Source organism: Triturus cristatus, chromosome 7, assembly GCF_964204655.1.
Source record: "Triturus cristatus chromosome 7, aTriCri1.1, whole genome shotgun sequence".
Lineage (NCBI taxonomy): Eukaryota > Metazoa > Chordata > Amphibia > Caudata > Salamandridae > Triturus > Triturus cristatus.
In genome coordinates this window covers 756,720,953-756,747,851 of record NC_140590.1, presented here as the reverse complement: position 1 = coordinate 756,747,851, position 26,899 = coordinate 756,720,953, and the positions used below count along the sequence as shown (strand labels likewise).

The 26,899-nt window shown below is 47.8% G+C and overlaps 1 protein-coding gene and 1 long non-coding RNA gene across 3 annotated transcripts in view; one reads left to right on the top strand and one right to left on the bottom strand.

Moving 5' to 3' along the window:
• Positions 1 to 26,899, bottom strand: part of DNAH17 (dynein axonemal heavy chain 17) — a 14,992,541-nt gene that overhangs the window by 871,434 nt on the left and 14,094,208 nt on the right. For both annotated transcript variants that reach the window (XM_085617470.1, XM_085617471.1), the window contains one exon: positions 12,696 to 12,923. In XM_085617470.1, the coding sequence (XP_085473596.1) occupies positions 12,696 to 12,923 (228 nt within the window). The remainder of the gene's footprint in view (positions 1 to 12,695; positions 12,924 to 26,899) is intronic.
• Positions 384 to 24,379, top strand: LOC146810473 (uncharacterized). The gene is made up of 4 exons (XR_014966594.1): positions 384 to 442; positions 7,989 to 8,074; positions 8,161 to 8,210; positions 24,086 to 24,379. It is a non-coding gene; the product is annotated as an uncharacterized LOC146810473 (long non-coding RNA).

Genomic DNA, 26,899 nt, shown 5'->3' with positions numbered 1-26,899 from the left:
AGATCACACACCTACACTGAATGTACTCTTTACATAGCTGAAATAACATCAACAGCATTTAGACCACCTCAACATGGCCGATACCATTTCCAAGGTATTTTTATTATTGGAGTCATGTGGCTCACTAAATTCATGCGGGCATTTGTCCTCTCTTCAACTGCAATCACCCTACGGATGCCTAACTTGTAATGCCCCACGTTTAACCAAGCCCCACATTGGATTTGCCGGTATACATCTAAGTACACTTGTATCCATTCCAAGATGTCTGCCACTCTGGGCTAGCATCCGTGTACATACATGCACCCGGGTCTCCCGCAATCTCAGACACTGTCTCATGACTGCCCACGCCCCTTGACCAAGCCACGTCACTTTCGCCTCCTCACGAAGGAGCCATCATAACCTGGTGGACACGCTGCGTCAGTTTACCGGCATCCGACTAGAGGTAGGGCAGGTATTGGGCTGCTACGAAGGGGGTGATTTGTAAGTATTCTTCTGCTGCCTCCCACAAAGACCACAGGTATTTACGATCACTCCCTGGGTTCACAACTCGATTATCATCCCACAGGTATTTTCCTTTGTGACTGTGGGACATGCCGATGAGGCACTCCATTTCTATGAAAGGGGTAGGGCTTGACTAATTTGCATGAGTGTCGGGAATGAAAGAACGTCTCCACTCGCACATGCATTTTTCACATAACGGAGAGCATCGAGAGAGTATTTTCACAATTATGTTAAGGTAATGGACTGCCACTTGCACCATGGCAACGATGCCTTGATTTCTTCACCAAAGTGCACGACACTGCAGCAATCACTACGGTGTCCACCAGTATGCAAAGGAATGCGTCATACCAGTCACCACCGGCTATGTATGGTCAGTTGAAGGTGACACTTAGCTTGTGCAAGATTTTTCGGCACGGGTCACAAAAGAGACAGAAACTTGTCACGCATGTACATGCGGCATAATAATGATAACGGGGGCATGCCTTATGAACCATGCCCTAAAAGACATGTGTATTTTTAAAAAACATATTTTATTTATCAAATGCATATATAGCGGAGCTCTGTAACCCAGAGGCTTCTGTAGCATCAATATACAATATCATGACTTCGACATTTTTCTCATTGAATAAAAGAAAAGGATTAATGTAAGGACATGCATATGAAATAAAACATAAATAAACAAGAAACATATAACACCCCCCACCCCATCGCACTGTCAACCACGCAAAAGCAACATGTATAATCGGAGCAGCAGTCCTACACTCACTATGATAAATGTCTGAGAAGACACTATACCACCCGGTATATGCATGGTACGGACCTCCCCAGTGAGGGGGAGGAGGAGACTACAACCCATGCGATCCCTGCGCTGGAATGGGCTCCAATTCCAATCCCCGATAATCTGCCCAGCGCTTCCAGATCTTGTAATGTTTATGTGGGCACCCCCTCGCTATAAAAATGGGGGCCTCTAGGCCCATTCAAAAATCTAGTCCTGCCTTCCACACCGAGACGGAGGGTGCAGCTGTCGCCTTCCAGGCTCTAGCAATGTCGCTCTTGGCAAGGGTAAAGCCATGGAGCATAAGGTGACGTTTGTAGATGTTGCCGCCTTTATCATCCATAACATGCAGGAGCACTAATTTAGGGGAACGAGGGAGATCCCAACCCAGAACCTCTGATAGGCATGTCATTACACCCTAGCTAACACAGAGCAACCCCATACTGTATGCAGCAGAGTACCCTTCTCACGCAGGCAGCGAAGACATTCCGGGGCAGCCACCAAGCCAGCCCTGTACAGCCTGACTCTAGTAAAATAGACCCTATGGAGGTATTTAAACTGGATGAGCCGAAGGCTCATAGCTATAGCCGCCCGCGAGGGGAGGCGAGGGCCTCCATCCACTCCGCTTCCTCGAGTGAGCCCACATCATCCTCCCATGCCCTGCGGAGACACTGCAGAGATGGGGAACAGTGCCTAACCAGGGATTGGTAAATTTTAGATATTTTATGGTCTTGCAGGGCCCCCATGAAAACTTTTGCCTCCACCGGGCTGAAGTCAGCCAACTCCTCCAGGCCCACCAAACTAGGGGAGAGAGCATGCCAAAATTGCAAATATTAAAATAATTGTGTACTCGGCATTTGAAAGTCCTTCTGCAGGATCTGGAACGATTTCAAGACAGACCCCCGCATAACATCCCCTAGGGTAGAGATCCCAATCACATCCCAATCCCAGAATCCTGGCAAGGCCGCTAACTGCGGCAGACGTCCATTTTGCCATAGCGGCATCTCCCGAGTCAGGCGGTTCCACCAACCCATCCTCCACAATGCCTGCCGCCATACCTGAAACACCAGCTGTGTCACACTTGGCAAAGAACGCCAAAGGGTGCAGAATATAGGAGCGTGTGTAGCAAGTGATCGCCCATCAATCGTCGCTCCACTACATACGCCGGATCCGCCCTTTCCCCATACCACCATTCATTAAGGACCAACAAGTGTGAGGCTTTATAGTACGAAAGAAAGTCAGAAGTTGCAAGCCCCCCACAATATGTGGATTGGAAGCAAGTACGGAGAGCCACCCTGGCAACCCCCCCGCCCCATAAAAACTGGCCCAAGGCCACATTGACCTGGCAGAACCATCACGAAGATATAGGATATGGATGATTTTGTAGTTGGTATAACAGACGAGGAAGAGAGACCATTTTGATGGTGGCTGAGCGACCATATATAGATAAGGGCATGAGGGACCAGATTTTAATATCTTCGCGCACCTTGTTCCACACCGGCACTAGGTTTCTATCCCAGGCTGTCGACCGTGAGTCCGAGAGGAACACACCCAAATATTTCTGCCCCCCGCGAACCACCTGTACCGCGGAGGCCCAGGCACCTGGATCGTCCCCACCGCCCAAGACCCACAAAGTAGACTTCCGCTCGTTCATATAGAGGCCAGTAGTCTCTCCGAACACCTGCATGATGCGCAGCAGCCGCGGGCCAATCCTGTCCAGCTGAGTAAGAAAGAACAGCACAACGTTCGCATATAAAGCTATGCGTCCATCAGCCCATTCAAGACCGGCCACTTGCGCATCGATACGCACCCATGCGACCAGAGGCTCCATCGCCAAGGCGAACAAATATGGTGATAGGGGGCACCCCTCCCTGATGCCTCGACCAATAGGGAAGACCGACGAGACAGAACCTGCCACGCGCACAGAGACGCCTTTATGTCCGTGTATAGTAGAGTCAGATAAGACAGGAAGTGAGGTCCTAAATTCAGTCTGCGCTTAAGTGCGAATAACATGGGGAACAACGGTGGCCCAAGACATGCAGCGTAGCCAGGCCCCGACATGCGATTAAACAGTGTGATTAATAGACAACATCAACAATTCCCCTGAATAACCCAACCAACTCCCCGCCCCCACCCTATACCTCAAAAACAGTGAAGTATCTGTCACGGAAGGCATAGCAGGCAGACCCCAACAGGAGGTACCACTCCTCACCCGCTAATGGATTCCCAAACTACAGCCCATCGTCTTCTGGCCCCTATCCCTGTCAGGAACTATCCAACAGAAATACTGGCCCTCTTCGGGCTCCTCCAGCCAATTCTAACCTCTCTGAGAATCTTAGATACAAAATCACAGAAATTAATCAGTCAGCTGGTGCAGCTTGACCCAAAGCAGATCCCACACGTGACGGGACATCACTGGACCTGGAGCGTCTAGACCCCTTCCCCCTGACACCAGGCAAGTTTCGGAGCACTCCACTCGAGGATGAGACAGAGTCTCTCCCGGGCGGCGAGTGAGGGCGCAGCCACACCGTCTCGTCCGTCCACTGGTAGACCTCCTCCGGGGAGTCGAAGAAATGTGTACGAGAACGATAGACGACCCGCAGCCGGGCCGGATCAAGCAATACATATTGGAGTTTAAGTTCTCGCAGGTGGGCCTTAGCTGCGAGGAATGATTGCCGCTATTGTTGGACCAGTTTAGTATAATCAGGGAATATCAGGATACGGGCATTATTATACAGCAATGGTTCTTTAGCCCTGGCCTGCTTCAGGATCACATCCCGATCATGATAATTAAGTAGTCTCGCAATCACTGGCCTTGGAAGTGCCCCTGGAGTGGGCTTCTGCATCAGGGCCCTGTGGGCATGCTCAACCACAAAGCATTTAGACGAGGAGTCTTGGGGTAGCCAGCTCTCCAGCCACTGGGTAATAAACCTCTCCATGTCTCCAGACTTACACCCCTCCGGAAAACCAACAAAGCGGAGATTGCTGCGTCGCGCCCGGCCCTCTGCATCCTCCACCCTCGACGCCAAACCCCGCTGGGTACTCTCCAGAGATGCCACTCATTGCAGGGTCATCACCACATCCTCCACCCCATGATCCGTGTCTCAGTGATGCGTGCCAACGCATTCTGCAGATCCTGGCGCAACAACATGACGTCCGAACCCACCGCCCCAATTTTGGCATCAAGGGCGTCCCTGGATTGTGTGATTGCCGCCAGGAGGGCGGCATTGTCTGGAACATCTCCCTGGGACCCACCCGCTGCCACCGCGGGTCCCCCAGGGCCAGCAAATTTGTCCAGTGTACTTTGCTTGGAGGACCCCCCACCGGTTTTGTCCCTTGTCATGGTGGGCCGGGTATACTTTTGTGACACCCCTTCCAGACAATCAGGCGCTAGCAACGTTCACCCCCGGGCGGCAAGGCAGTGTATGTGACACACGGGTGGCACTGCTGTCAGGCAGCGGCCCGCGCAGCCGATCCAGCTGCCGATGCGGCCGCCGAGGTGCACTCGCTAATCTTCTTGAACCCCGGGGCGTCAAACAGCTCAGCTCCGCCCCACCCAACAGTGATCCCCAGGCAGGTGAATCCCAGTGCCCAGCAGTGCACCAGAGGGCTAGGGGGGGTCAGCTGGAACGTCAAAGAGCACAGCACAGTAGACCCTCAGCGCCTGGGCCACCAATGGGAGGCACACAACACGCCTCACCAGCCCCTACAAGTCCACCAAGAGGCCCTACAAGTCCACAAGGATGCGCCCCAGGGCCACCTAGGGGAACCCAGAACACTCAACTGGCTATGGTCGTCGGTCTGCACCCCCACGCGGTCCGATAGCACTGCCGAACCTTTACACAGACCTGGGGAAGAAGGGGGGTAGACGCCCCAAGAGAAGCGCCCCAGCCGGACCCAGACCCGCAAGGAGAAAGCAGCCCGCCGACACCAGGCCTCCACACCACGTCCCAGCGTCCAACAGGGGACGCGACCACTCACCACCCGTCTCACGAGTCCACCCCGCGGCCCGATCCGGCCACCGAACGAGGAGTAGCGGTCCCTGAGGAAGCTAGGAATCGCCAGGGGGTTCACAATGGATGGGTGAGATCCCGCCTATGTCCACTGAAAAGCGAGCCAACCGCTGCAGCCCAAGATCCACCGAAATGCATCCGGGGGGCCACACACCAGGCCGAGGTCCCCAGGCGCCAGCAGGCCCAGACAGCAAACCAGGCAAGGCCTAAGGCAGGGCAGGCGCCTGAGAGGACAGCACCGCCAGCCCCTGCCGGCTTCAGACGCCCTCAGGCTGGACACAAGTACCAGCAGGCCAGCCACAGGATCACCAGAGGGCCGGGAGCACCACAGCTGAGCAGCTCAAAATGGCAGCAGCCGCCGCAAGCGCCTCCCAGTCGTCCGCCGGTCAATGGGGGGGGCTTTTCCGCTCCACGGGGGACTCCCGCACACGATCAGGGACCTGCCCCAGAGGGAGAAAGGTATCCTGCACCGCGTCACCGGGGGGATTGAGCCAGCCGCAAGAGCTCCGCCACCTTCAGGATCCACCGGCAAGGCCGCACTCGAGGCCTCAGGGCCGATCGCCGCCACACCGCCGCCGCCACAGGATGCAGCTCAGGCCCGCAAGCGCCGCCAGCAAGCGTAGTCATGTCTCCCAACCACCGGGCACATCAGGCAGGGGCTATCGTGGCCAGAGGAGCAGGATCAATGCAGGATAAATGAAGGGCTAGACGGAGCCGACTTAGAACATGTCCGCCATGCTAGCTTGCTAAGCCACGCCCCCCCAAAAGACACGTGTTTAAGCAAATGCACAGCTGTTATCACCATTTTAGAAATGGATGACTCTATTCACTGTATATATCTGTATGTCTCTATGTGTTTGTCTCCTATTCTCGTTTTTTTCACCAGGTTGGAAACAGGAACAAGATTGAGATGTTCCCATCTACACCTTAATATAGGTACCATAGCAATACAGGGTGTCGCCTTCCCAGATTCCTATTTTTATTGTTTTATTTGCACTTCACGGTCCTGAAGAAGCACACCAGGATCTACTAGGGACCTTTACCAAGCGCGAAACATGTTGACTAGATCTCACTTTCACACACATGCAGGGATAATGAGAGCAGCAGAATAATACTCTCCCCTCTACTATATTTGTTTATTAGAGGTTTTCCAGTTTCCCAAAATTTATTTTACTCTTACCTCTCGGACCTTCGAATTAAATTTGGCTTCTAGGTACCGCCGCGGTAATTTTAACTCACATCCACATCTTTTAGGCCCACACACCCACATGCACAACTGCAGTGTCTCCTAAAAGATCTCCGACAAAGAGCCCTCAGTGGGGGACAGCAGGCCCACACCCACGAGGAGCAATGCCCGATGATGAATCATGACACTCGCAAGAGTGTGTGAGGGCATTATTTCCAAAAGGAGAAATTCCCCCACCTTCATCAAGTTCCAACTGCATGCATAGAGACTACAACTTATTCTTTCCCTTTTTCCTTTCCTTTATGCGCAACCAGAATAGGTTGCTATCTGCCTTATAGGAACAGTTACCCCTTAGTGATTGTACGGTAGTCCTTTGGAGCACTGTTGCTGGACCTACTTTTTTCTCATCGCTCCTTGTCCCCCCTCTTGACAGTGTTGTGTGACGCAATCTGCAATGGCAGAGTTCAGGGCCTTGGTTAGGGGCCCTAGGGTGGCACAATTCCTGCTGCTACCCTTGGGGTTCCTCTTCAGTGCCAAAGCCCTAGGTACCGGGGTTACCATTTACTAGGGGTTTACAAGGAATACTGAAGTTGTGCCAATCGTGGTACTGTTTTGGGGAAAAAAACACTGATACTGGGAACCTGGACATCAGAGTGTCAGTACACCTCAGTCAAAGTTTCATCAAAAGCCAGGCTAAAAGTGGGGGATACTGCAACAGAAACCCAGTTTCTTACAGTCTGGTATAAAAGTTCTGTCCATGTCTGTGAAGTACTGGCCATCTTCTGACAAATCCAAAATCTTTAAGCTCACTGAAATACTTACAGCTCAATTAGGGAAATAAGGGGTGTAAAAGAATGACATCTCTCCTAAAAAGTTTTCAACAGCTCATAAGATGGATGTCTTTTTACAAAATGAATTCCAATGTATGTATACTCCAGTATATGTCAAAATAATATATAAAAATGAAAGGGTATTGTTTTGACTTATACTGGGTGCTCCCTTGTGTCTGGACAAGGCTATATCTCTCTGAAGAGCTCCAATGAGAGCAAAATATGTGTCATGGGTTGCTTTTATTCATTTCAGGATGACTTGGATGGTATTTTAACAATAAGTCATAATGCTGAGCAGATACTTTTCGAAAAAGAGCAGAGATGGGTTCACCGTCTCAGAACTAATGTACAAGGCCTGAATGATAATATTCCCTGGCTAAACATCAGACGCTAATGTTTTCCCCTTTTTCACATAGTCAAACTATCGAAATATTTACAAGACTTGAATGATGAAACATTCATCCTGGTGAGAAACGAAATGCTAAAATTCTTCATTTTTCACATAGCCAAATTATCTGTACCACAGTGGCAGAAGAATTGAACATGAACAATATTTCCCCTAAAATTTTCATATTCTCAATTAAACTTCAATTTGAATGACACTTAACTTTTTTAAGTATTAATTTTGAAAGTAAAATGGTTAATCTTACTTAAACAGAGTCTTTCTTCGCTATCCATTTCAGTTTACTTAACCCCACTAGCATTCAGCATTACACATCCAGGCCGTCAGAGGAAGAGCCAGCACAAGTTGTGTGGATCTGCACAAGAGGTAGAAGAAAAACAACACGAGGACGCCAAAACCGTAAAGTATCAATGCATGAGACTAAAAAAATGAATGTACTTGTTCTTTATTAGCAGACACAGCTCCCTGACAGCCCGCTGAAGTCCACACTTTGGGACTCGAGGTAGGATCAATCTGCCCGATAATACGAAGTATGGCGGGGTCATTCAAATTTTACGGCGCACGCTTTGATAACGAATATCCATATTTCACAGCGCACGCTTTGAGAAAGAATATCTAGCTTTGAAGTAACGTTTATAATGCTGCTCAGTGATCTTTTCAAACTATTAATGATATGCATGCGGAGTAACATACCGCATCCCTTCAAACACGAGTAGACAGTTAACACGGGGATACATCTGCATGAATCAAAGGCCATTTTAATCATTATGGCTGCAAGCGTGAAATAATACCTTGCTTGAGCCTCATATGTCAGTTCTACTAATGATGGTGATAACCAGCGATATTCCACACCGCTGCAGAATAAGTTCGGGGTCACCCCGGTTGCCGTGTAATTTATTCTATTTGAATTAGACCATAGTGCTATCTTATCGTGCACACTTTCGAAAGCACTATATAACACGCTTTTAATCGCCATAACGAGACTTCACAGAGCGCTGACAAGAGACTATAACAATGCGCATCAAAACAACTTAATGCTGAACAATAAGCATATTTCCTCCTGGTACGCGCTCAAGATGTATGGATAGAATAGCACTAAGCTAGTTATTTTACACAAAGGGGCCTAATGATTGTGATACCCCGGTGAGATATTTACAAATGGCACTGCAACTTTAACCCTTGCTGCCTGTGCTGTACGCCCTTTTTTGAGCCCATAACATACTAATGATTGTTTTGCAAGATACTAACGCTCACACCACAAAGTATATAAAAATGCTGAGTCACTCTAATTTCCCTTCCTTCTCTAGGTCTTTAGGACTACAGTACATATGTGGTTTATAAAATAATATATATCAATGATTGCTACAAACTTAGAATCACTTTATGCAGTGTGAAATAAACTTTTCATCTTCCAGGTACTGTCAACGCAATGGAACATGATCTTCACAAATGGTACCAAATGAATGAAGTAATATGGGTCAGATAGTAGACCTTTTCACAACCCATTACTATACAACTAACCATTCTGACAATTGTCATTTCCATGTCTCATGTCACTCTTATCTTTGAAAAATGAGGGTTGATTTGCCTAAACATGATGATCATGTCTGTTTAAAGATTTTGCATTTTTTAGTTGCTACACTATTTATTTCTTCTAATGAGAGACAGCACACAGAATGAGAAGTTTATGACACTATCCTTCTCTCCCTCACGATTACAGGTACGAATTGACCACCTTGATAAATCGGGCCAGTGCACCCTGATTCTAGGAGACCCTAACAAGATACGGCCTCCCTCTTCACTTTTTTGAGGTCCTGAAGAAAGCCCACCTGACCCAAAGGGGCAACTACAAGGGCTGAAACATGTCGACCTTTTTTATGGACATTCACAGTGCACTAGACTAATAACAAGTCTTCCGGTGCATGCCAAGATTTTAATTGATATCAAATCCAGTTTGATTAAAAAGTACAAATCTGGATGTACGAGTTTTTTAAATCACATTTATTCACTTCACTTAACACTATCACCCTTCTCAGATCACTACTGCAATAACCAGTGGTTCACCCTCCAGGTGGAGGAAGCACAAAAACTAACCCTGTGATGATGCTGTCACGTTCTTAAAAGTAGAGCGGAGAATCAAGATATACCGCTTTTCCGACCAAAGTACGTGAATGAGGGTTTTTTATCGGTATACTATACGAATTTTGCAAAACCCTGGTTACTCAGGTCAAGTGATCCATTCCCCACTTTTGATTTTTTTGTATTTTACCAATCCAAAGTTGTAATACTGTGCCTGGAGTGGTAAAGAGCTTTGGTCATTTTACAGCTCAGCATGGATAGCACTGTGCTAAACATATCCTTAAAGACTTTGCCTTGGAAATGGCAAAAGACTTTCTCCCTGTCTATCTCAGTGTGGATTGCACTGTGCTAATCCTATGCTTAAAGACTTTGATAGAAAACTAGACAATTGAGGGGTGAACAGTCTTAATATCGAAAAAAAAATATCGAATGGACATAATATCGAGTCTAAAATATAGAATGGACCTAATATCGAATGGACATAATATAGTTGTTAAAAATATCGAATTGCAGGTAAGTAATATCGAAGTACATAATAAAAGCATTAAAAAATATCGAATTTTTATTAATATCGATTTTTTTAAAGTGTTTTGCATGTTAGTATATGTGTTAAAAGTGTATATTAGTTTTTGTAATGTATGTTTAATTTTTTTTCAAGTAATTAATTTTATGTTATTAAATTTTTGCATAATTTAATTCCATAGCGGGCTGTGGGTTTATAGGGGAATAGGGTGGGAAGTAATTTAATAGTAATTAAGTAAATGTTTATTTTTATTTATTGGTATTGATAATTAATGTATTAATTAATTATTAATTGGTAATTAAATGTTATTAAATTATTAACTGATAATTATGCTAATTGTATTAATTTATAATTTGTAGTGGGTTGTAGGTTTATTGGGGAATATGGTGGGTAGTAATTTAATTGTAATTAATTAATTACTGAAAATATTTTTGTGTATTGATAATTAATTTACTGTTAATTAATTATTAATTGGTATTTTTTATTGTTTATCAATTTTTGGCATTGAAAATTAATTGGTTGTTAATTAATTATTAATTGGTAATTAATTTGTATTAATTGGTAATTAATTTTTATTAATTGTTTAATTGATAATTATGTTAATTGTTTTAATGTATTATTTGTAGTGGGTTGTGAGTTTATAGGGGAATATGGTGGGAAGTAATTTAATTGTAAATAATTAATTATTGAATTTATTTTTGTATATTGATAATTAATTTACTATTAATTAATTATTAATTGGTATTATTTGTATTTATTCATTTTTGGTATAGAAAATTAATTGGTTGTTAATTAATTATTAATAGGTAATTCATTAAAAAAACAATATTTATTGGTATTTATATTTAATTGATTATTAAATATTTTGAGATTGGTAATTAATTTTAATAATTTTTGTATTGGTATTAATAATTAAATTATTTTAAAAAAAATATTAGATTATTATTTTCCCTACTACTGCACTCATTGGAGTGGGAATAGTAATTTTTACCCTTACTCTATCCAACGCTTTCCCTACTGTTGCACTCTTTGGAGTGGGAATCGTAAGTTTTACCCCTACGCTATCCAACGCTATCCTTACTGTTGCACTCTTTGGAGTGAGAATAGTAATTTTTACCCATACGCTATCCAACGCTTTCCCTATTGTTGCACTCACTGGAGTGGGAATAGTAAATTTCACCCTCCCGCTATCCAGCGTTTTCCCTACTGTTGCACTCTTTGGAGTGGGAATAGTAATTTTTACCCCTACGCTATCCAACGCTATCCTTACTGTTGCGCTCTTTGGAGTGAGAATAGTAATTTTTACCCATACGCTATCCAACGCTTTCCCTATTGTTGCACTCACTGGAGTGGGAACAGTAAATGTTACCCTCCCGCTATCCAACGCTTTCCCTACTGTTGCACTATTTGGAGTGGGAATAGTAATTTTTGCCCCTACGCTATCCAACGTTTTCCCTATTGTTGCACTCACTGGAGTGGGAATAGTAAATTGTACCCTCCCGCTATCCAACGCTTTCCCTACTGTTGCACTCTTTGGAGTGGGAATAGTCATTTTTACCCCTACGCTATCTGACGCGTTCCCTACTGTTGCACTCACTGGAGTGGTAATGGTACATTTTACCCTGCCGCTATCCTACGGTAAAAATATTGATTATTTTTTATTAATATTACGTTAATATATATCTATTAAAAAATAAAAATATAAGTTTGTTTTTTAACTTACATTAATTATTTATTATTTTTAAGGTTATTTAAGTATTTGTAAATATGTTTTAGTTAATTATATTTATTATTTTATTATTTTTACATTACTTTTAAGACACTTTAAAAAATTCGATATTTTGACTAACTATATTTTTTTACAACGATATTTTTGATTCGATATTTTTGTACTTACCTGTTTGTAGATAGGAATTCGATATTTTTGCATTCTATATTTTGTCATCGATATTTTGTAGGTCTATATTTTGGTAGTCGATATTATGTCAGTGATCCATTTGAGGTGAGCAAATTTAGAGTGTTGCTGGTGTTGAGAGTGCTCTATACTGGCGCTGCTTTCCACCTAAACTTGATAACTACCCAGAGTTCTCTGCTTCTTTTATTTTGCATACTCCAATACATGTATTTTTGAATGCAGTACTCTTTCTCATGGGATGTCGGTGGCCATCAATCCTTCTTTGTCAACCTCCCTATTTTATCAATTTACCCACCGTAGAAATTACAATATTGTGAAATAGATACAGCATGGAATAAGTCTTGAAACCTTTCAGCACAAACCTTCTTCTTCCAAAGACATTTCCCCAAGAGTGACATGCAAACTGGCTAAACTAGTAATGACCATTAGCATCTCTGAGCACTTTCAGTAGTATACCTGCAATGACATACCTGATTAAAAAGGTCCAAAGCCATATGCAAATTAGCAAGCATGCCTGTTGGTGGCTCGTTGGTAATTTTAATTGCATTTTCAAGGAGTCCTTGAGGAATCATATGTGATTCTGGGGTTGGTGCAGGTTCAGCGCTTATAAACACTCGGTAGTCCTCATGGCTACCAATACTGTTTTGCTCAACTTTCTTATCCAAGGTACTCAACCACTTCTGCACAAGATGGATATTCTGGAAGAGAAATATGTGCAATAGTTATAAGCATGCTTCTACAAAGCTAAACATCAATTCATAAAGAAGCTTTTGAAAAACCTCCAAGTTCCACACTTTGAACACAGAGGAAGAAGAAACAGTTTACCTGTAAAACATGTTACTTAGGGCGTGGCTTGGAAGTCAAGCATGGCGGACGTGCCGTAGCAGACCTCCGTCTGCCTGAGTGTGTATCCGAGAATATCCAGCATTGATCCTGACCCCAGCTGCACTGTGCAGCGGTACGTGGAGACGTTGCCACCCAGAACGGGTTTGGTTTTTGCTGCTACATTGATTTTGGCTACAGTCTGACGCGCGTGAGGCAGCGGCCTGCCGGGAGGCGGCGCAGAGCAGGAAGCAGGCCGCGGGCATCCGAGCCCGCCGAGGCAGCGCGGGATCGCAGCATTGTGGTCAGGCTGCCGTGCTGCAGATATGCCCGTGCGGTGGAAGCTTGGCTGGGATTTGGTGCTGTGGAGCCTTCCTGGGACCGCACAACCCGAGTTTGCCCCTGCTGAGAGACCTCATTACGATAAGAGCCCGGCGGGGCCTACTAGTGGGCGCGGCCGGAGGCTCCCTGGTCCAGGCTTTACTAGGGTGGCCTGTGGACAGATGTCTTCCTACCCTTCCCGCCCCCTTCAGCCTCTTCCGGTTGCTCCTGGAATTCTTCTTCCTCCATAAGCCTCTGTGTCTCCCTTTTAGATCTGAACTTGGGGTATCTGCATCGGCGGTGACTTCGGGGCCGGCATCGATGGGGTATCCACAGGGATAGCTGAGGGTGCCGGACGAGGCTGAGAAGGTGCCAGACCGGATCCAGACCGCGCTGGAGATTGCACCGGTGTCAAGTACCTCAGTGTCGAGAGAGGCCAACCTCCGGGGTCATCGGCAAAAACTGCACGAAAGGTGCCTGTGCAAAATGAGGTGGTAAGACTCAGAGGTTGAAAGACAGTGGTCCCATGGGGCCAATAGGTGCACCAGTAGGGTTAGCTGCCCTGGCAAACATGCCATTCATCGCATTCAAGAAATGCAAAGGATCAATACCTTATAGCTGGAAAGGGTGGGTACGGATCCGGTACCACCTGTTCAGGAACCACGCAAGGCTGTAAGACTGGTTTTGGCTGCAGCGCTGGAGACACTGGAGTGGGGAGACGGAGTGGCTGGAGGTGAAGGTGTCGCTTCCCTGGGAGTCGGAGAGTATCTCAGAGCCAGAGAGTGTACTGGAGTCACCTGAGGCGAAGGACAAGGTGAAACTTCATCCTTTCTGTGACGCCGTAGTACCAGGGGATCCAGACTTCTGTGACTTATCTTTAGAAGAACGACATCTGGAACCATGACCCAACTTCTTGTGCATTCTCGATTACTTTGAGGTGTGCGGAGTCAGTGACTTGGACTTCGATCTCGTACTTCTTCTGTCCCTCTTCGGCATCTATGCCCTGGCCATGAACAGCTTGGCCTTCTTTTCTTTGAGGGCCTTCGGATTCAAGAGTCAGCATGACAAACTTCCTTCGACGGCGTGGTCCGATGACAGGAACCAAAGACAATCATCATGGGGGTCCGTGATGGACATATGAACCCCGCATTCTCTACAAGGTTTGAAACCATATTTCTTCTGAGTAGCCATTGCACTGCTACAGTTTCAGGAGTACCTGTCACAATGAAACACTCAGAAATGGAGAGCCCTGAAAAATCCATTACACCTCGACGGAACGGGCAAAAGGGAACTGACGTCACCACGACAACGAGGTCTTCTTATGGCTCCGATGACATCGTGCAGGGTTGCGAGCGGAGCCATTCCAGTGTGACGTCCTCGTCAATGTGGGAGAGCTATGGAGAAAAAATTCAGTGGAATGCTGCGCAATGGGTAATTCAAAAGGTGAGGAATCCACAGGCAGATGTATCCATCACAAATAGTCTCTACAAGATGAAGCGCTACAGAAGGTAAAAAACTTGTTCATCTGATAGAGACTTCTAGCCACAAATTCCTTACTTTAGAATAAACACCCAAGCAATACCACCCCCGCCATGGGTATGCAGACCAATTTTACTCTAGGAAGTCCTGTTGGACCAAAAGGGGAAATGTGCCCATCCCTACAGACCTGACTGTACAGGCAGTAGTGTTTGGTAAATGTATACAAGAAAGCCCACGTTGCTACCTGGCAGACATCCAGGACTAGAAATCGAAGGGCTACTGCAGTGGTCGCAGCTTTAGCTCTGTTGGAATGAGCTTGCAAGCCTTCAGGAGATTGCTTCTTGCCCACTGTGTAGCAGATTTCAATGCAGAGCATGCCTCATCTGGGGTTGGTCTGCTTCTGCACACCCTTTCTTCACACCAAAATACCCCACAAAGAGTTAGTCGTCCGCCCAGAACTCTCATGTGTGGTCAACGTAGAAGGACAATGCTCTTTTTGGGTCCAGCTGGTGGAGTCTCTCCTCTTCTTTAGAGGGATGTTGAGGAGCGTAAAAAGTAGGCAGTGTGATGGATTGGCCTGCATGAAAGGGAGTAACCACTTATGTGAGAAAGGATGCTCATGTACGATAAGCCAGTTTGTCAGGATAGAGAATTTTTTCATCAGCAGTACCCCTGCATGTCAAAATGTGGCGGCGGTCAGCTCCACGTTGGTCATTGGCGTCGTGGTCGCTGGAATGGCGCTGTGGTAACTACTTAGACGCCGCCCTCGCACAACATTCCACACCAGAAGCGCAGAGCCATGCAAGACACTGACCACTGGTGCACAAAACTCGGGCCCTAAAAGGGATTCCATGACCCTAGAAGTCAGTTCGCAGAACGGGAAGGATGGGTGGGGCGGTAAGGAATCTATAACTAATCTAGGTCTCTTACAGATATATCGTTACAGGGGGTAAGTAACTTGCCATCTGAAATAGACATTTAGTTAAAGATTCCTTACCTTTAGAATTGATACCCCAGCAATACCAACCCCAGAGCTGGGTCTGCGAACCAAGTTCACACCAGAAAGTCCTGGAGAACAGAATGGCCAAAAAAGCAGTTCTCCAGATTTGGCTATCCAGGCAGTAGTGTTTTGTGAACGTGTGCAGAGATGCCCACGTAGCTGCCTGACAGGGGAAACAGCCTTTACAACGGAAGTGTTACAGTGCATGCCATTACAACGCATGTCGTTACAACGCAAAAGGCTTGTTGCAGGGGGTTGAAGGTGTTGGATTTATCTACACCACCTTCCCTACTGTTGCACACACCGGGGTTGGAATTGTAAATTATACCATTCCAACTTCCATCGCACCACCAACAGCAAGTCGGGGTAAAGGTATGCGTTGTAACGGCATGCGTTGTAATGGGATGCGTTGTAATGTCATACAAACGCCTGACAGCTGGCATTGAGGGGGAATTCTATGTCAGTCCGGGGAGGCTCAGATTATGCTTCCCAATCTTTACTGACAAAATACAGCAGCCAATAAAAAAACTTTAAACTTGCATAACCCCCGGAAGGTCAACCCCCTCCAGTGTCTGCACCAATCACCATCTAGTCCTTCACATAAGTGTCTGTGTAAATACCGTGACGTCCTCTTTCTTTGCTGCTGCAGCAGCAGCAGATAAGTGCCTTTCCCTTCATTATCTTTTTAGGTTATATGTTGGGGGAGGTTGGTTTCACGATATTTATTTCACAAGTTTGTTAATCGGCTGGCTCACGAGCGCAACTGTTTCACGGTGCGCGTTTGCGGGTGTCGGGTTTGGCGACGCGAGCTTTTTGCCGGTAGGGGGCGGTGGAGCAGGAGAAGGCAGACGCGAGACACTCGCGCTAAGGGAGCAGTCAAGTTGTGGCCCAAACACTGCGCGCGAACGTGAGGAGCAGTTTTAATTTGAAATCGAGTGACTGACTCTTCGTTTTTTAAACACGTGCAGGACTGCATAAATCACTGGCCTTGTGAATGCCTACCGGGGCAGTAACCGGATAAGAGCTTTGCTCCAGGGGAGTATGGGGGCTCCTTCCACCTTTATATTTTTGCCTCATTAGACCTCAGAATATTGGGTTTTTCTTAGGATTTGGGACTGTAGCAAGGTCTGAGGTACCCCAGGGTTCTCCCCCCCTTTTTGAAAGTTCCTCCAGTCCTCTCTGCTTTGTGGCAATGGCGTACTACGCCGAAGAGGAAGACCAGTGGGTTGAGTGCAACCAGTTTGAAGAGTATCAGGAGCCTGACGATGATGTGTTGGAAGAAAATCTGGTAGAAGCTTTGGACACCCACGTCCAGGGTTCGGTAAATAAAGCCCTGATCAAGGCTTCAAAGCCTTTTACTAAACCCCTTCATAGTTATGGCAAAAGGAAGATGTAATCTTCTCATAGCAGCGCAGGGCCCTCACAGTCACTGGCCCAGGTTTTAGCGCGCATGGCCAAGAATGTTATGAAGGACCATGGCTCCATGGCTAACTATACTACTGGGGAGTCTTCCCAGTCTGCTCCGGCTACCTCAGATTCAGAGATTGAATCAGTGTTGCCTAAAAAGAAATCAAAGAAAACTAAACATACAGCTTACAAGGCAGATGACAGCCAGGCGCTGTGAGAAGTTGGCCTGGTATATGATGTTCACTAGTTAAAGTGACCACATTGTACCATGCCAAGCAACCCTTATGGTGTGGTTGTAAGTCAACCTTTTCGGACTAGCTGCCCTAGTGGTAGCGTAGGCTAAGCAGTCTTTGAGGCTAAACTCGTGAAGCGTGTTAAGCAGGCTGTTTTACCAATTGCAACCCCCCTTTATACCAATGAAAGGACACCACACAGATATATATTCAAAATATATATGTATTTATTTCTCAAAGTATCCCCTAGACTCTTTATGAGCACAGGAGCACAAATCGTTAAACAAGACAACGTTATAATATACAGAAGTTACACTTTATATGGATGGGCCCTGGTGGCCACTCAAACCATATACTAAAATAGTGGTATAAGTACCACGAACAGGAAAGGGAAAAGGCCTAGGGCCTCTAGAATCGCTGGGCCTACAAGGAGCTAACTTCAGTTAGTGACCAGGAGGTCCACGGGTCGCGTGTGCAGTGAGGAAAGTTACACGCGTGCTCCCATAGGTTTTCAATGGGTGCGTAAAAGTTTAAAAGTCACTTCAGAAAGGGTCTTCTGGATGGACTACGATCTTAAGATTCAAAACACAGACACTAGAGATGTTTCTCTACACTTGGGCACCGGAGTGCCAGTTTTACCTCACCCACAGGAAGCGGGTGCATAGGTCTCGAAGTGCGTCGGGTTTCTTCTATCGATTCAATGGAGCCTGATGTCAAAGATGCTGCAGGCGGTCGGTCCAGAAGAGATGCGGTGGATCCAAGAGTGGATCGGAGTTGTAGAAGACCTGAAAGCAGAGGGGACAGTGCTCACAGTCACTAGCCAGTGACCGGCGTGGCACCAGGTAGGTACCAGGCAATGTCGGGTGCAAACAGGTGGTTAGGTGTAGCTTGTCTCCGCAGCCACGTGGTCCCTGAAGGTCGACGACGTCCAGGAGTCAAGTCACGAGCTGTCCCACGCAGGCTCTCGCTGTCGGCGACTCGAAAGAAGCAAACAAGCCTTGGCAAAGGCAGGAGTCGTGGAAAGAGAGGAAAGCTGATTGTTCTGACCAGCAAGGTCAGAGGGGCTGCTCTTTTGGAGAGCAGCTAGGGCCAGTCTGGAGCAACCAGACCAGCGTCGTTGATTTCAAAATAGGTCGCCAAAATGGCCACTAGCCAACGGGCCAGGAACAGGGCAGGCGCGTCGAGATGCAAAGTGCAGAGGGGCCCCACGCAGATCGTGGAGATGCTGGAGGGCTCACCTTTGGTGCAGATGCTGCTCGGTGGTTGGGCTTCTCAGGACCCAAAGCACAACTTGGAGGGAGCCTCTGTCGTTGCACTTGCAGCTTGTCGTCGGTCTTCCAAGATGGCTGGCTCCACGTGTTTCGGTGCCTCCACGGGTTCCTTCTTTGCAGGGACTGTGGATCGGGCTGTGAGAGGTCTGGAGGTCCAGGTCTTGTCGGGCTCTGGGCTCGGGCTCCGGCGGGAGGCGGCGGCAAAGCAGACGTTGAATAGCTGGTTGGTGCTTGCGTTAGCAAGATGGTCACTCCCTGACCATAGGGGAGATTTCCTTCAGTCCTCTGTGCAGCAGAGCGTCAAAGTTCCCGTCTTCTTCTTTGTAGTAAGTTGATTCCAGGATGTCTGAAGTCTTAGGACACAGCTCCTACCTTTAAGCGGATTCTAGGGGCCGGACTACCTGCTAGGTCCCTCCCTTAGGGTGGGACCAGGAAGGGGGGGGGGTTACACCCCCAATCCTTTGTCCAGCTCGCCCCAGGTCCGGGGCTGGTGTGCCCCAGGACCGGATTGAACTGGCATATGCACCGAGGCTCCTTGTGAGCCTCAGGCATGTCTGTTTCCTTTCAAGCCCTACCTGACCAATACACAAAATCCTGTCTGGGGTGGTGCTCGCACCTCCCCTGGCAAGAAACCCTTTGTCCACGTCTCCCAAGCTGGAAGGACTCCCAGCAGCAGGAGGGCAGACTTGTGTCTGGAGTGGCAGCATCCATTTTGTGGAGCTGAGGCTATGTCTGATTTTACCCGGTTTTCAGATACTGTACATGTCGTGTTCCTCTAGAAGGGTGGAATGCTAACCCCGTCACCAGAATTGGCGAGGGGTTAGTATTCCAATTCGTATGACACCTTACTCGACATGTTTTGATAAAGCCAAACCAAAGATAGCATTTAACCGCGAGGTTCATAATGCACTTAAGAGTATATGGTATGGCTATATCTGGAAACGGTAGAAGGAAGTTGTTCCGACCACTGCAGACAGGCTCAGCTCATGCCAGAGCACCATCTCACATGGAACCAAGCACTCTGCCTTCAGGATTGTCAAGGCCTGCCATAGGAGTGACTTATAGGTTAACATGTGTCCCATTTAAGGTTAGGTATAGGTATACTACACCTAAGTAAGAGGTGGTTACACCAGCTTACCCCAGCTGAGTGATCAGCCAGTTGTGTCAAATTTGTTAGGCCAAGCCTGGGGTGGCATAATACATGCTTCAGCCCCTGGCAGGCCTTAGATACACCAATGCCCTGGGTACCTAGTGTACACTGGTACAGGGGCTCACAGGGTGATCCACTTCCAATTGGTTATGCACCTAGGGTGCATAGTGTCAATTTAGTTAGAGAGAACAGCAGGCTGGGGGTCTGATTAGCAGGCCCACAGCCTCAATATGTCAAAAACCAGTGAAGCAAAAAGCAAAAATTTGGGGTGACCATAGGATAGCAGACCCTACTCTCCTACAGGCGCCCAAAAACCTCTTATTTGACCATCAAAGTTTGATTCATCCTAGGTCCACCGAGTGGGTTCCCTCTCCCGAAGTGGCACATTATGTGGCTAATAATTTGCGCCAAGGATTTGAAAAAGAAGTACGGGCCACCTTACGTTCGGAAGGCCCGAGGCCTTCCTTGATAGGGAAGGTGGCGGATACGCCGGAACTAGATCCAAATATGGCGACGTTCATGAGGAAGTTTGCGAAAGACCCTAAGAAGGGTTTAGATAGGGCTTGGCGGGGGTGTCAGGACAAATTATTGGATGTCTCTGGACCCCTCACGAAAATCCTCGAGGCTGCAGTTAATGCGAAGGATCACAACGTCCCCATGAATACATCGGATGTCATGGAATGGGCCCAAAGGGCTTTGTGCTTTCTGGGAAATGCCAATGTGGCTCTCTCTACGGAGAGGCGACGATCCTTTTTAATGCGTATTGACTCCCAATTGGCGGAGATGGCCACTACAGAACCAGGTTCCCTCGCTAATGGCATGCTTTTTGGAGACAAGTTCATTAAGGAGATGGGGAAATATGTGGCCACTTTTTCAGCGTTGGACAAGGCCAAAGCGAACATTAAAAAAGTGTTTCACACGGGTGTTTTTGACAGGGCCGGCCGCTCACGAGGTCGAGGGTTCGGCTGAGGTTTTAGTCAGACCTCACGAGGAGCGGCGCAACGAGGCAGCGGTAATCAGAGACCACAATTCTACCCCTCCCGTAATAGGGGAGGAAGAGGCAGAGGCCAAAGAGGAGTCTATCGAGGACACCAGAACACAGCAGGAGATGCCTCCTATTCAGGTACGAGTCCTAGGTCCCAAGGAGTGCATGGTGGGTGGTCGGATAACCTTATTTTTCCACAGATGGCAGAGTATCACAACCGACCCCTGGATTTTACAGACTGTGCAGGGATTTCACATAGAATTTTATGCCACTCCAGAGCAGACACACGTGCCCAGCCGTCTACATTTTTCCTTACTAGAGCAGAGTTTCATCGACAGAGAGGTGGAGGCGTTGCTCCAGAAAGGGGCTATAGTGGACACCGTACCTCACACGCGGGGTTTTGTCAGTACCATCTTCGTGGTCCCCAAAAAGGATCAGGGATTTCGCCTGGTGCTAAATCTCAAGGAGTTCAACGCATGGGTCGTGTATCGACACTTCAAAATGGAAGGCATACACCTCCTGCAAGACATCCTCCTAGAGGGCGATTGGCTGGTTCGATTGGACCTAAAAGATGCCTATCTCGCGGTTCCTATATTCCCTCCGCACAGGTGTTTCCTTCAGTTTCTTTGGCGAGACCAATGGTTCGAGTTTTCCGCCATGCCGTTCGGCCTTTCGTCCGCCCCTTGGTGCTTCACCAAGTTGATGAAACCTGTAGTTCAGTGGTTAAGAGAAAGGGGAGTACGTCTGATCATTTACCTCGACGACATTTTGATCATGGCGCAGTCGAGAGACCTTCTGTTAGTCCACCTGTCATGGACGATACAACTCTTGCAGGAATTAGGATTCATTCTGAATCTGGACAAGTCCATTCTGGTACCAGCACAGGTAATGGATTTTCTGGGTTTCCAGATCAACTCCCTTACGACGCAGTTACTTCTACCTCTCAAGAAGAGAGTAGCGACCAGGAAGGAGTTGAGGAGAGCGCTTGTCTCTCCGACAATATCATTGAGGACTTTGGCTCAACTGGTTGGACTATTGGCATCTTCCATTCAAGCGATATTTCCGGGTCCATTACATTACAGGGCCCTACAGAGACTGAAGATATTACATCTGCGCAAAGGTCTTTCGTACGCGCAACAGATTGTTCTGTCATCAGAGGCACGTACGGAGATGACTTGGTGGTTAGAACATATGGACGCCTGGAATGGCAGGGCCATTTTCTCAACCAGTCCGGACGTGGTGATAGAGTCGGACGCCAGTCGTTGGGGCTGGGGAGCACGTTGTGGGACTCTAGAGACAGGGGGTCGATGGTCCCGGGAGGAGTTGAATCTGCATATCAATTGCTTGGAGCTTCTAGCAGGCTCATTTGCGATTCGCACGCTGGCTCCTCAGAGGGTCTCTTGCTACATTCTTCTCCGCATGGACAATGTGTCCGCGGTCCGTTATATAAATCGCCTGGGAGGCACCAGATCTCGCCTTTTGGCGGAAATAGCAAAGGACTTCTGGCACTATTGCCTCGACCATCACATTGTGGGACGCCAGCGATTGGAGACTCCATCCCAGAATTTTCAGGTCCTTGAACCTCAAGTGGGGTCCTTGTACGATGGACCTGTTCGCGTCCAGACTCAATCGTCAGGTTCCCCTGTTTTACAGCTGGCGCCCGGACCCTCTAGCGGTCAGCTTGGATGCCTTCCTTCAGTCATGGACGACGGGCATTCTATATGCATTTCCACCGTTTGTCATGATACCCAGAGTGCTGGCGCAGATCCGAAGACAGAGGGCGGAGGTTATTCTGATATCACCATGCTGGAAGGCACAAGCGTGGTTTCCGAGCGCGCTGGAGTTGACTTGCGCGCCTCCAGTTCGAATTCAGTCATTCCCGGATATCCTCACGGACCCTCAAGGGCTTCGACATCCTTTGGTCCTACAAGACCAGTTAGTCCTCATGGCATGGAGACTTTCAGGCGTCGTTGGCAAGTGCCGGGAGTTTCACAGGACACTCTCTTCTTTTTGTCCCAGGCCTGGGCACCCTCCACTCACAAGCGGTACGAATCTGCTTGGATACGATGGGTTAGTTGGTGTAATGAACGACAGAGCGATCCTATGAGATCCGACATACATATGATTGTAAATTTCTTGTCGGAACTCACCAGATCGGGGCTAGCGTATAGGACTGTGAACAATTTCAGGTCAGCGATTTCAGCGGGACATCCGCATGTCGAGGGCAAACCGGTGGGGGAACATCCACTGGTTTGCAAGGTGGTGCGAGGTATTCGGTTGGTGAATCCTCCCCAGCCTAGGTATACGACTCTTTGGGATGTTACTGTGGTCCTACGTTTTCTGATGAACTGGCCAAGTAACGAAGGTCTGTCAAGGAAGCAACTATCGGCGAAATTGACGATTTTGTTGTGCCTGATCTCATGCAGACGAGTGTCTGACATACGGGCCTTGGATTTGGCAGGTAGAGTATTTACTCCCTGGGAGTTTCATTCACGATTTCAAAGCGTACAAAGACACATTCGCATTGTATTTCTTACCCTGCTTTTCCTCATCACAGCAAATTATGTGTAGTTAAATGCTTAAAGGTTTATGAGGATTGTACTAGAGAATTTAGAAATGATGTGTTGGGACAATTGTTGATTGCTCTTCAGAGACCTTTTCGCCCGGTCACGTCTGCGACTCTGGCCAGGTGGGTCATTTGGTTACTGGGTCTAGCAGGTGTGGATACCTCTAAATTTGGAGCTCACTCAGTTAGAGGGGCTATGGCCTCCAAGTCATTTGGTGCCGGTTCTCGGCTGCAGGACATCATGACTGTGGCGGATTGGTCTACTGATTCTACGTTTAAGACTTTTTATCATAAACCTATTGTGGATGTGGCTTCGGTGGTGGTGGAACAACTTTAAACTAGCATAATCTGAGCCTCCGTGGACTAACATAGAATGAAAAATTGTCTAGCAAGCGCGACAAAGAATTTTCAATTCTATTAAGGACACGGAGGCGAGGATTATCCCACCCAGGCTACAATGTTAGTGACTATATTATGTTGATTACTTTGCATTTTATTATCCAGGCTACAGTGCAGTGACAATATTGTGTATATTATAATGCAGTATACCCACCCTAGAGCTAATCCATGATTACGGTATGTCCATCGGTTTGGGATGAAATTTACGGTGTTGGTTTCCATTTCAGGTGACCAGAGCAAGCAGACCTGAACCTGAGAGTGTAATATACCTGTAGTGCGGAGTTCACTGGATGTTGCGGACAGCTTCAGTTGTGACAAGATTCTAAGCCACGTTGTGTTTCCAGTTATGGTTGGACTGTTGAAATTGATCGCAAAGAAAGAGGACGTCACGGCGTTTACACAGACACTTATGTGAAGGACTAGATGGTGATTGGTGCAGACACTGGAGGGGGTTGACCTTCCGGGGGTCATGCAAGTTTAAAGTTTTTTTATTGGCTGCTGTATTTTGTCAGTAAAGATTGGGAAGCATAATCCTCGCCTCCGTGTCCTTAATAGACTTGAAAATTCTTTGTCGCGCTTGCTAGACAATTTTTCATCCCCATCCCAAAGCAGCAGTAGCTGCCGTCACCCTGGTGAAATGGGCACGCAATTCCACTGGAGGCGCCTTCTTTGCCAAAGAGTAGTAAGCTTTAATGCACAAAACAACCCACCTAGAGATGGTCCACTTGTGCACAGCCTGGCCTTTTTTGGCGCCCACGTAGCCAACAAAAAGCTGGTCATACACCTGGAATTCTTGGTGCAATCTAAATAAAAGGAAAGCTCACGTTTTGGATCCAGACGGTGGAGCCTCCCTTCTCCTTAGAAGGATGTGAAGGCGGAAAGAAGGTGGGCAAAGTGATGGTTTGACCAATGTGGAAAGAAGCACAGGGAACGCACATAAGAAAAGTAAGAACCAAGTTAAGGAAGCGATTTACAACAGGGGACTTGAAAAGGGAAGGCTGATCAGGAAGCCTAAGAAAGGCTGAAATGGCTGAGAAATAGCCCTTAAGAGTGCCCAGAGCAGAGCCCTGCTGGGCCAAAGAAAGGAGGAACAAGAGAACCTCAGAAAGAGGGTCAGAAAGGGGATTCACAGCTCTTGCTGTGCACCATGCCACAAATTTGTTCCATCCGCAGGCGTATACCGTCTTAGTGGAGGGACACCTATCTGTCAAGATAACATCACAGACTTCAGGAGGAAGGTCGAATGCTGTCAACTGTTGCCGCTCAATCTCCATGCAAGGAGGTGGAGGCTGGACAGGTTCAGGTGGAGGACCGTCCCCTGCTGCTGCAACAGAAGATCCTCCCGCAGTCTGATCAGAGGATCGATGGCCATGTGTAAAACCTCGGGATACCAGACTCTCCGTGCCCGATCCAGAGCCACGAGAATGACTTGGGCCTGGTCGCGCTTGATCTTCTTTAGCACTCTGGGCAGAAGAGGTATAGGCGGAAAGGCGTATAGAAGACCGCAACTCCACTTGCGACGAAAAGCATTGCCTAGCGAGTGCCGCCTTGGAAATTCCAACGAGCAGAAGTGCTGACATTGCGCCTTCTCTTCGGTGGCAAATAGATCTAACCAAGGCTCTTCCCACTGCCAAAAGAGGTCTTGTACCTCCTCAGAGTGAAGACGCCATTCGTGATCCATTATGCACCTGCGACTGAGTTCGTCTGCCCTGGCGTTCAGTGAACCTGCCAGGTGTTGAACCACCAGGGATATGCCCTGGTGTTCCAGCCCTGTCCAGAGAAGGAGAGCCTCTTGAGATCGGGTCCACGACCCCACCCCGCCCTGTTTGTTGCAGTATGATATCGCGGTGGTGTTGTCCGTAAACACCTGCACTACTCTTCACCAGACAGAAGGAAAGAATGATTTCAGTGCCAGAAGGATCACCCGAAGCTCCAGAAGGTTGATGTGGAGCCCGAACTCCGCCGGAGACCAGAAGCCTCTGATCTTCGCCTCTCCCATGTGGCCGCCCCACCCCAGAAGTGATGCATCTGTCACCACTCTGAACTCTGGTGCAGGAAGGGAAAGGGATCTGCCGCTGACCCAATCCTGGTTCGTCAGCCCCCACTGCAATTGTTGTGCAGTGCCCTCCGAGATCTGAACGCAATCGGACAGATTCCCCTGATGTTGAGCCCACTGGAACTTCAGGTTCCATTGCAGAGCCCGCATATGCCACCTGGCATGCTCTACCAGCAAGATGAAGGAGGCTATGAGGCCCAGCAGCCTCTGGGTCATTCTGACCAAAACCCAGGATAGAGGCTGAAAGATCGGAATTGTAGCCCGCATATCCCGGACTTGCTGCTCTGGAGAATAAACCCAAAACTGTGTCGTGTCCAGAACCGCTCTGATGAAAAGGAGCTTCTGAAAGGGAGTCAGGTGTGACTTCGGCACGTTAATATTGAACCCCAGCAAATTCAAGAGATCCACCGTAGTCTGGAGGTGGGAGACGACTGCCTGGGTGAGCCTTCCTTCAACAGCCAGTCGTCGAGATAGGGGAAAACTGGAACCCCTGATCTGCGTAGATGATCTGCGACCACTGCCATCAATTTTGTGAACACCCGAGGGGCGCTGATAAGGCCAAAGAGGAGCACAGTAAACGGAAAGTGCTTGTGGCTTACCGTGAACAGTAGTTAATGCCAGTGGGCCGGCAGGAAGGGGATAGGAAGGTAAGCGTCCTGCAAGTCCAACGCTATCATCCAGTCTCCAGGGCAGACAGGACCTGTGCTAGTGTCAACATTTTGAACTTCTCCTTCCGGAGGAAGTGGTTGACTTTCCTGAGATCCAGGATAAGACGCAGGCCTTTGTCCTTTTTGGGCACCAGAAAGTAGTGGGAATAGCGACCATGACCAACTTCTGGAGCAGGAACTCGCTCGATAGCCCCCTTGGCCAAGAGAGCCGTAGCTTCTTGTTGGAGAAGGGCCAAATGATCCTTCGACATGCGATGGTATTGAGGTGGCATGGATGGAGGGGTAGTCTCGAAGGGGAGGGTGTAGCCCCTTTGGAC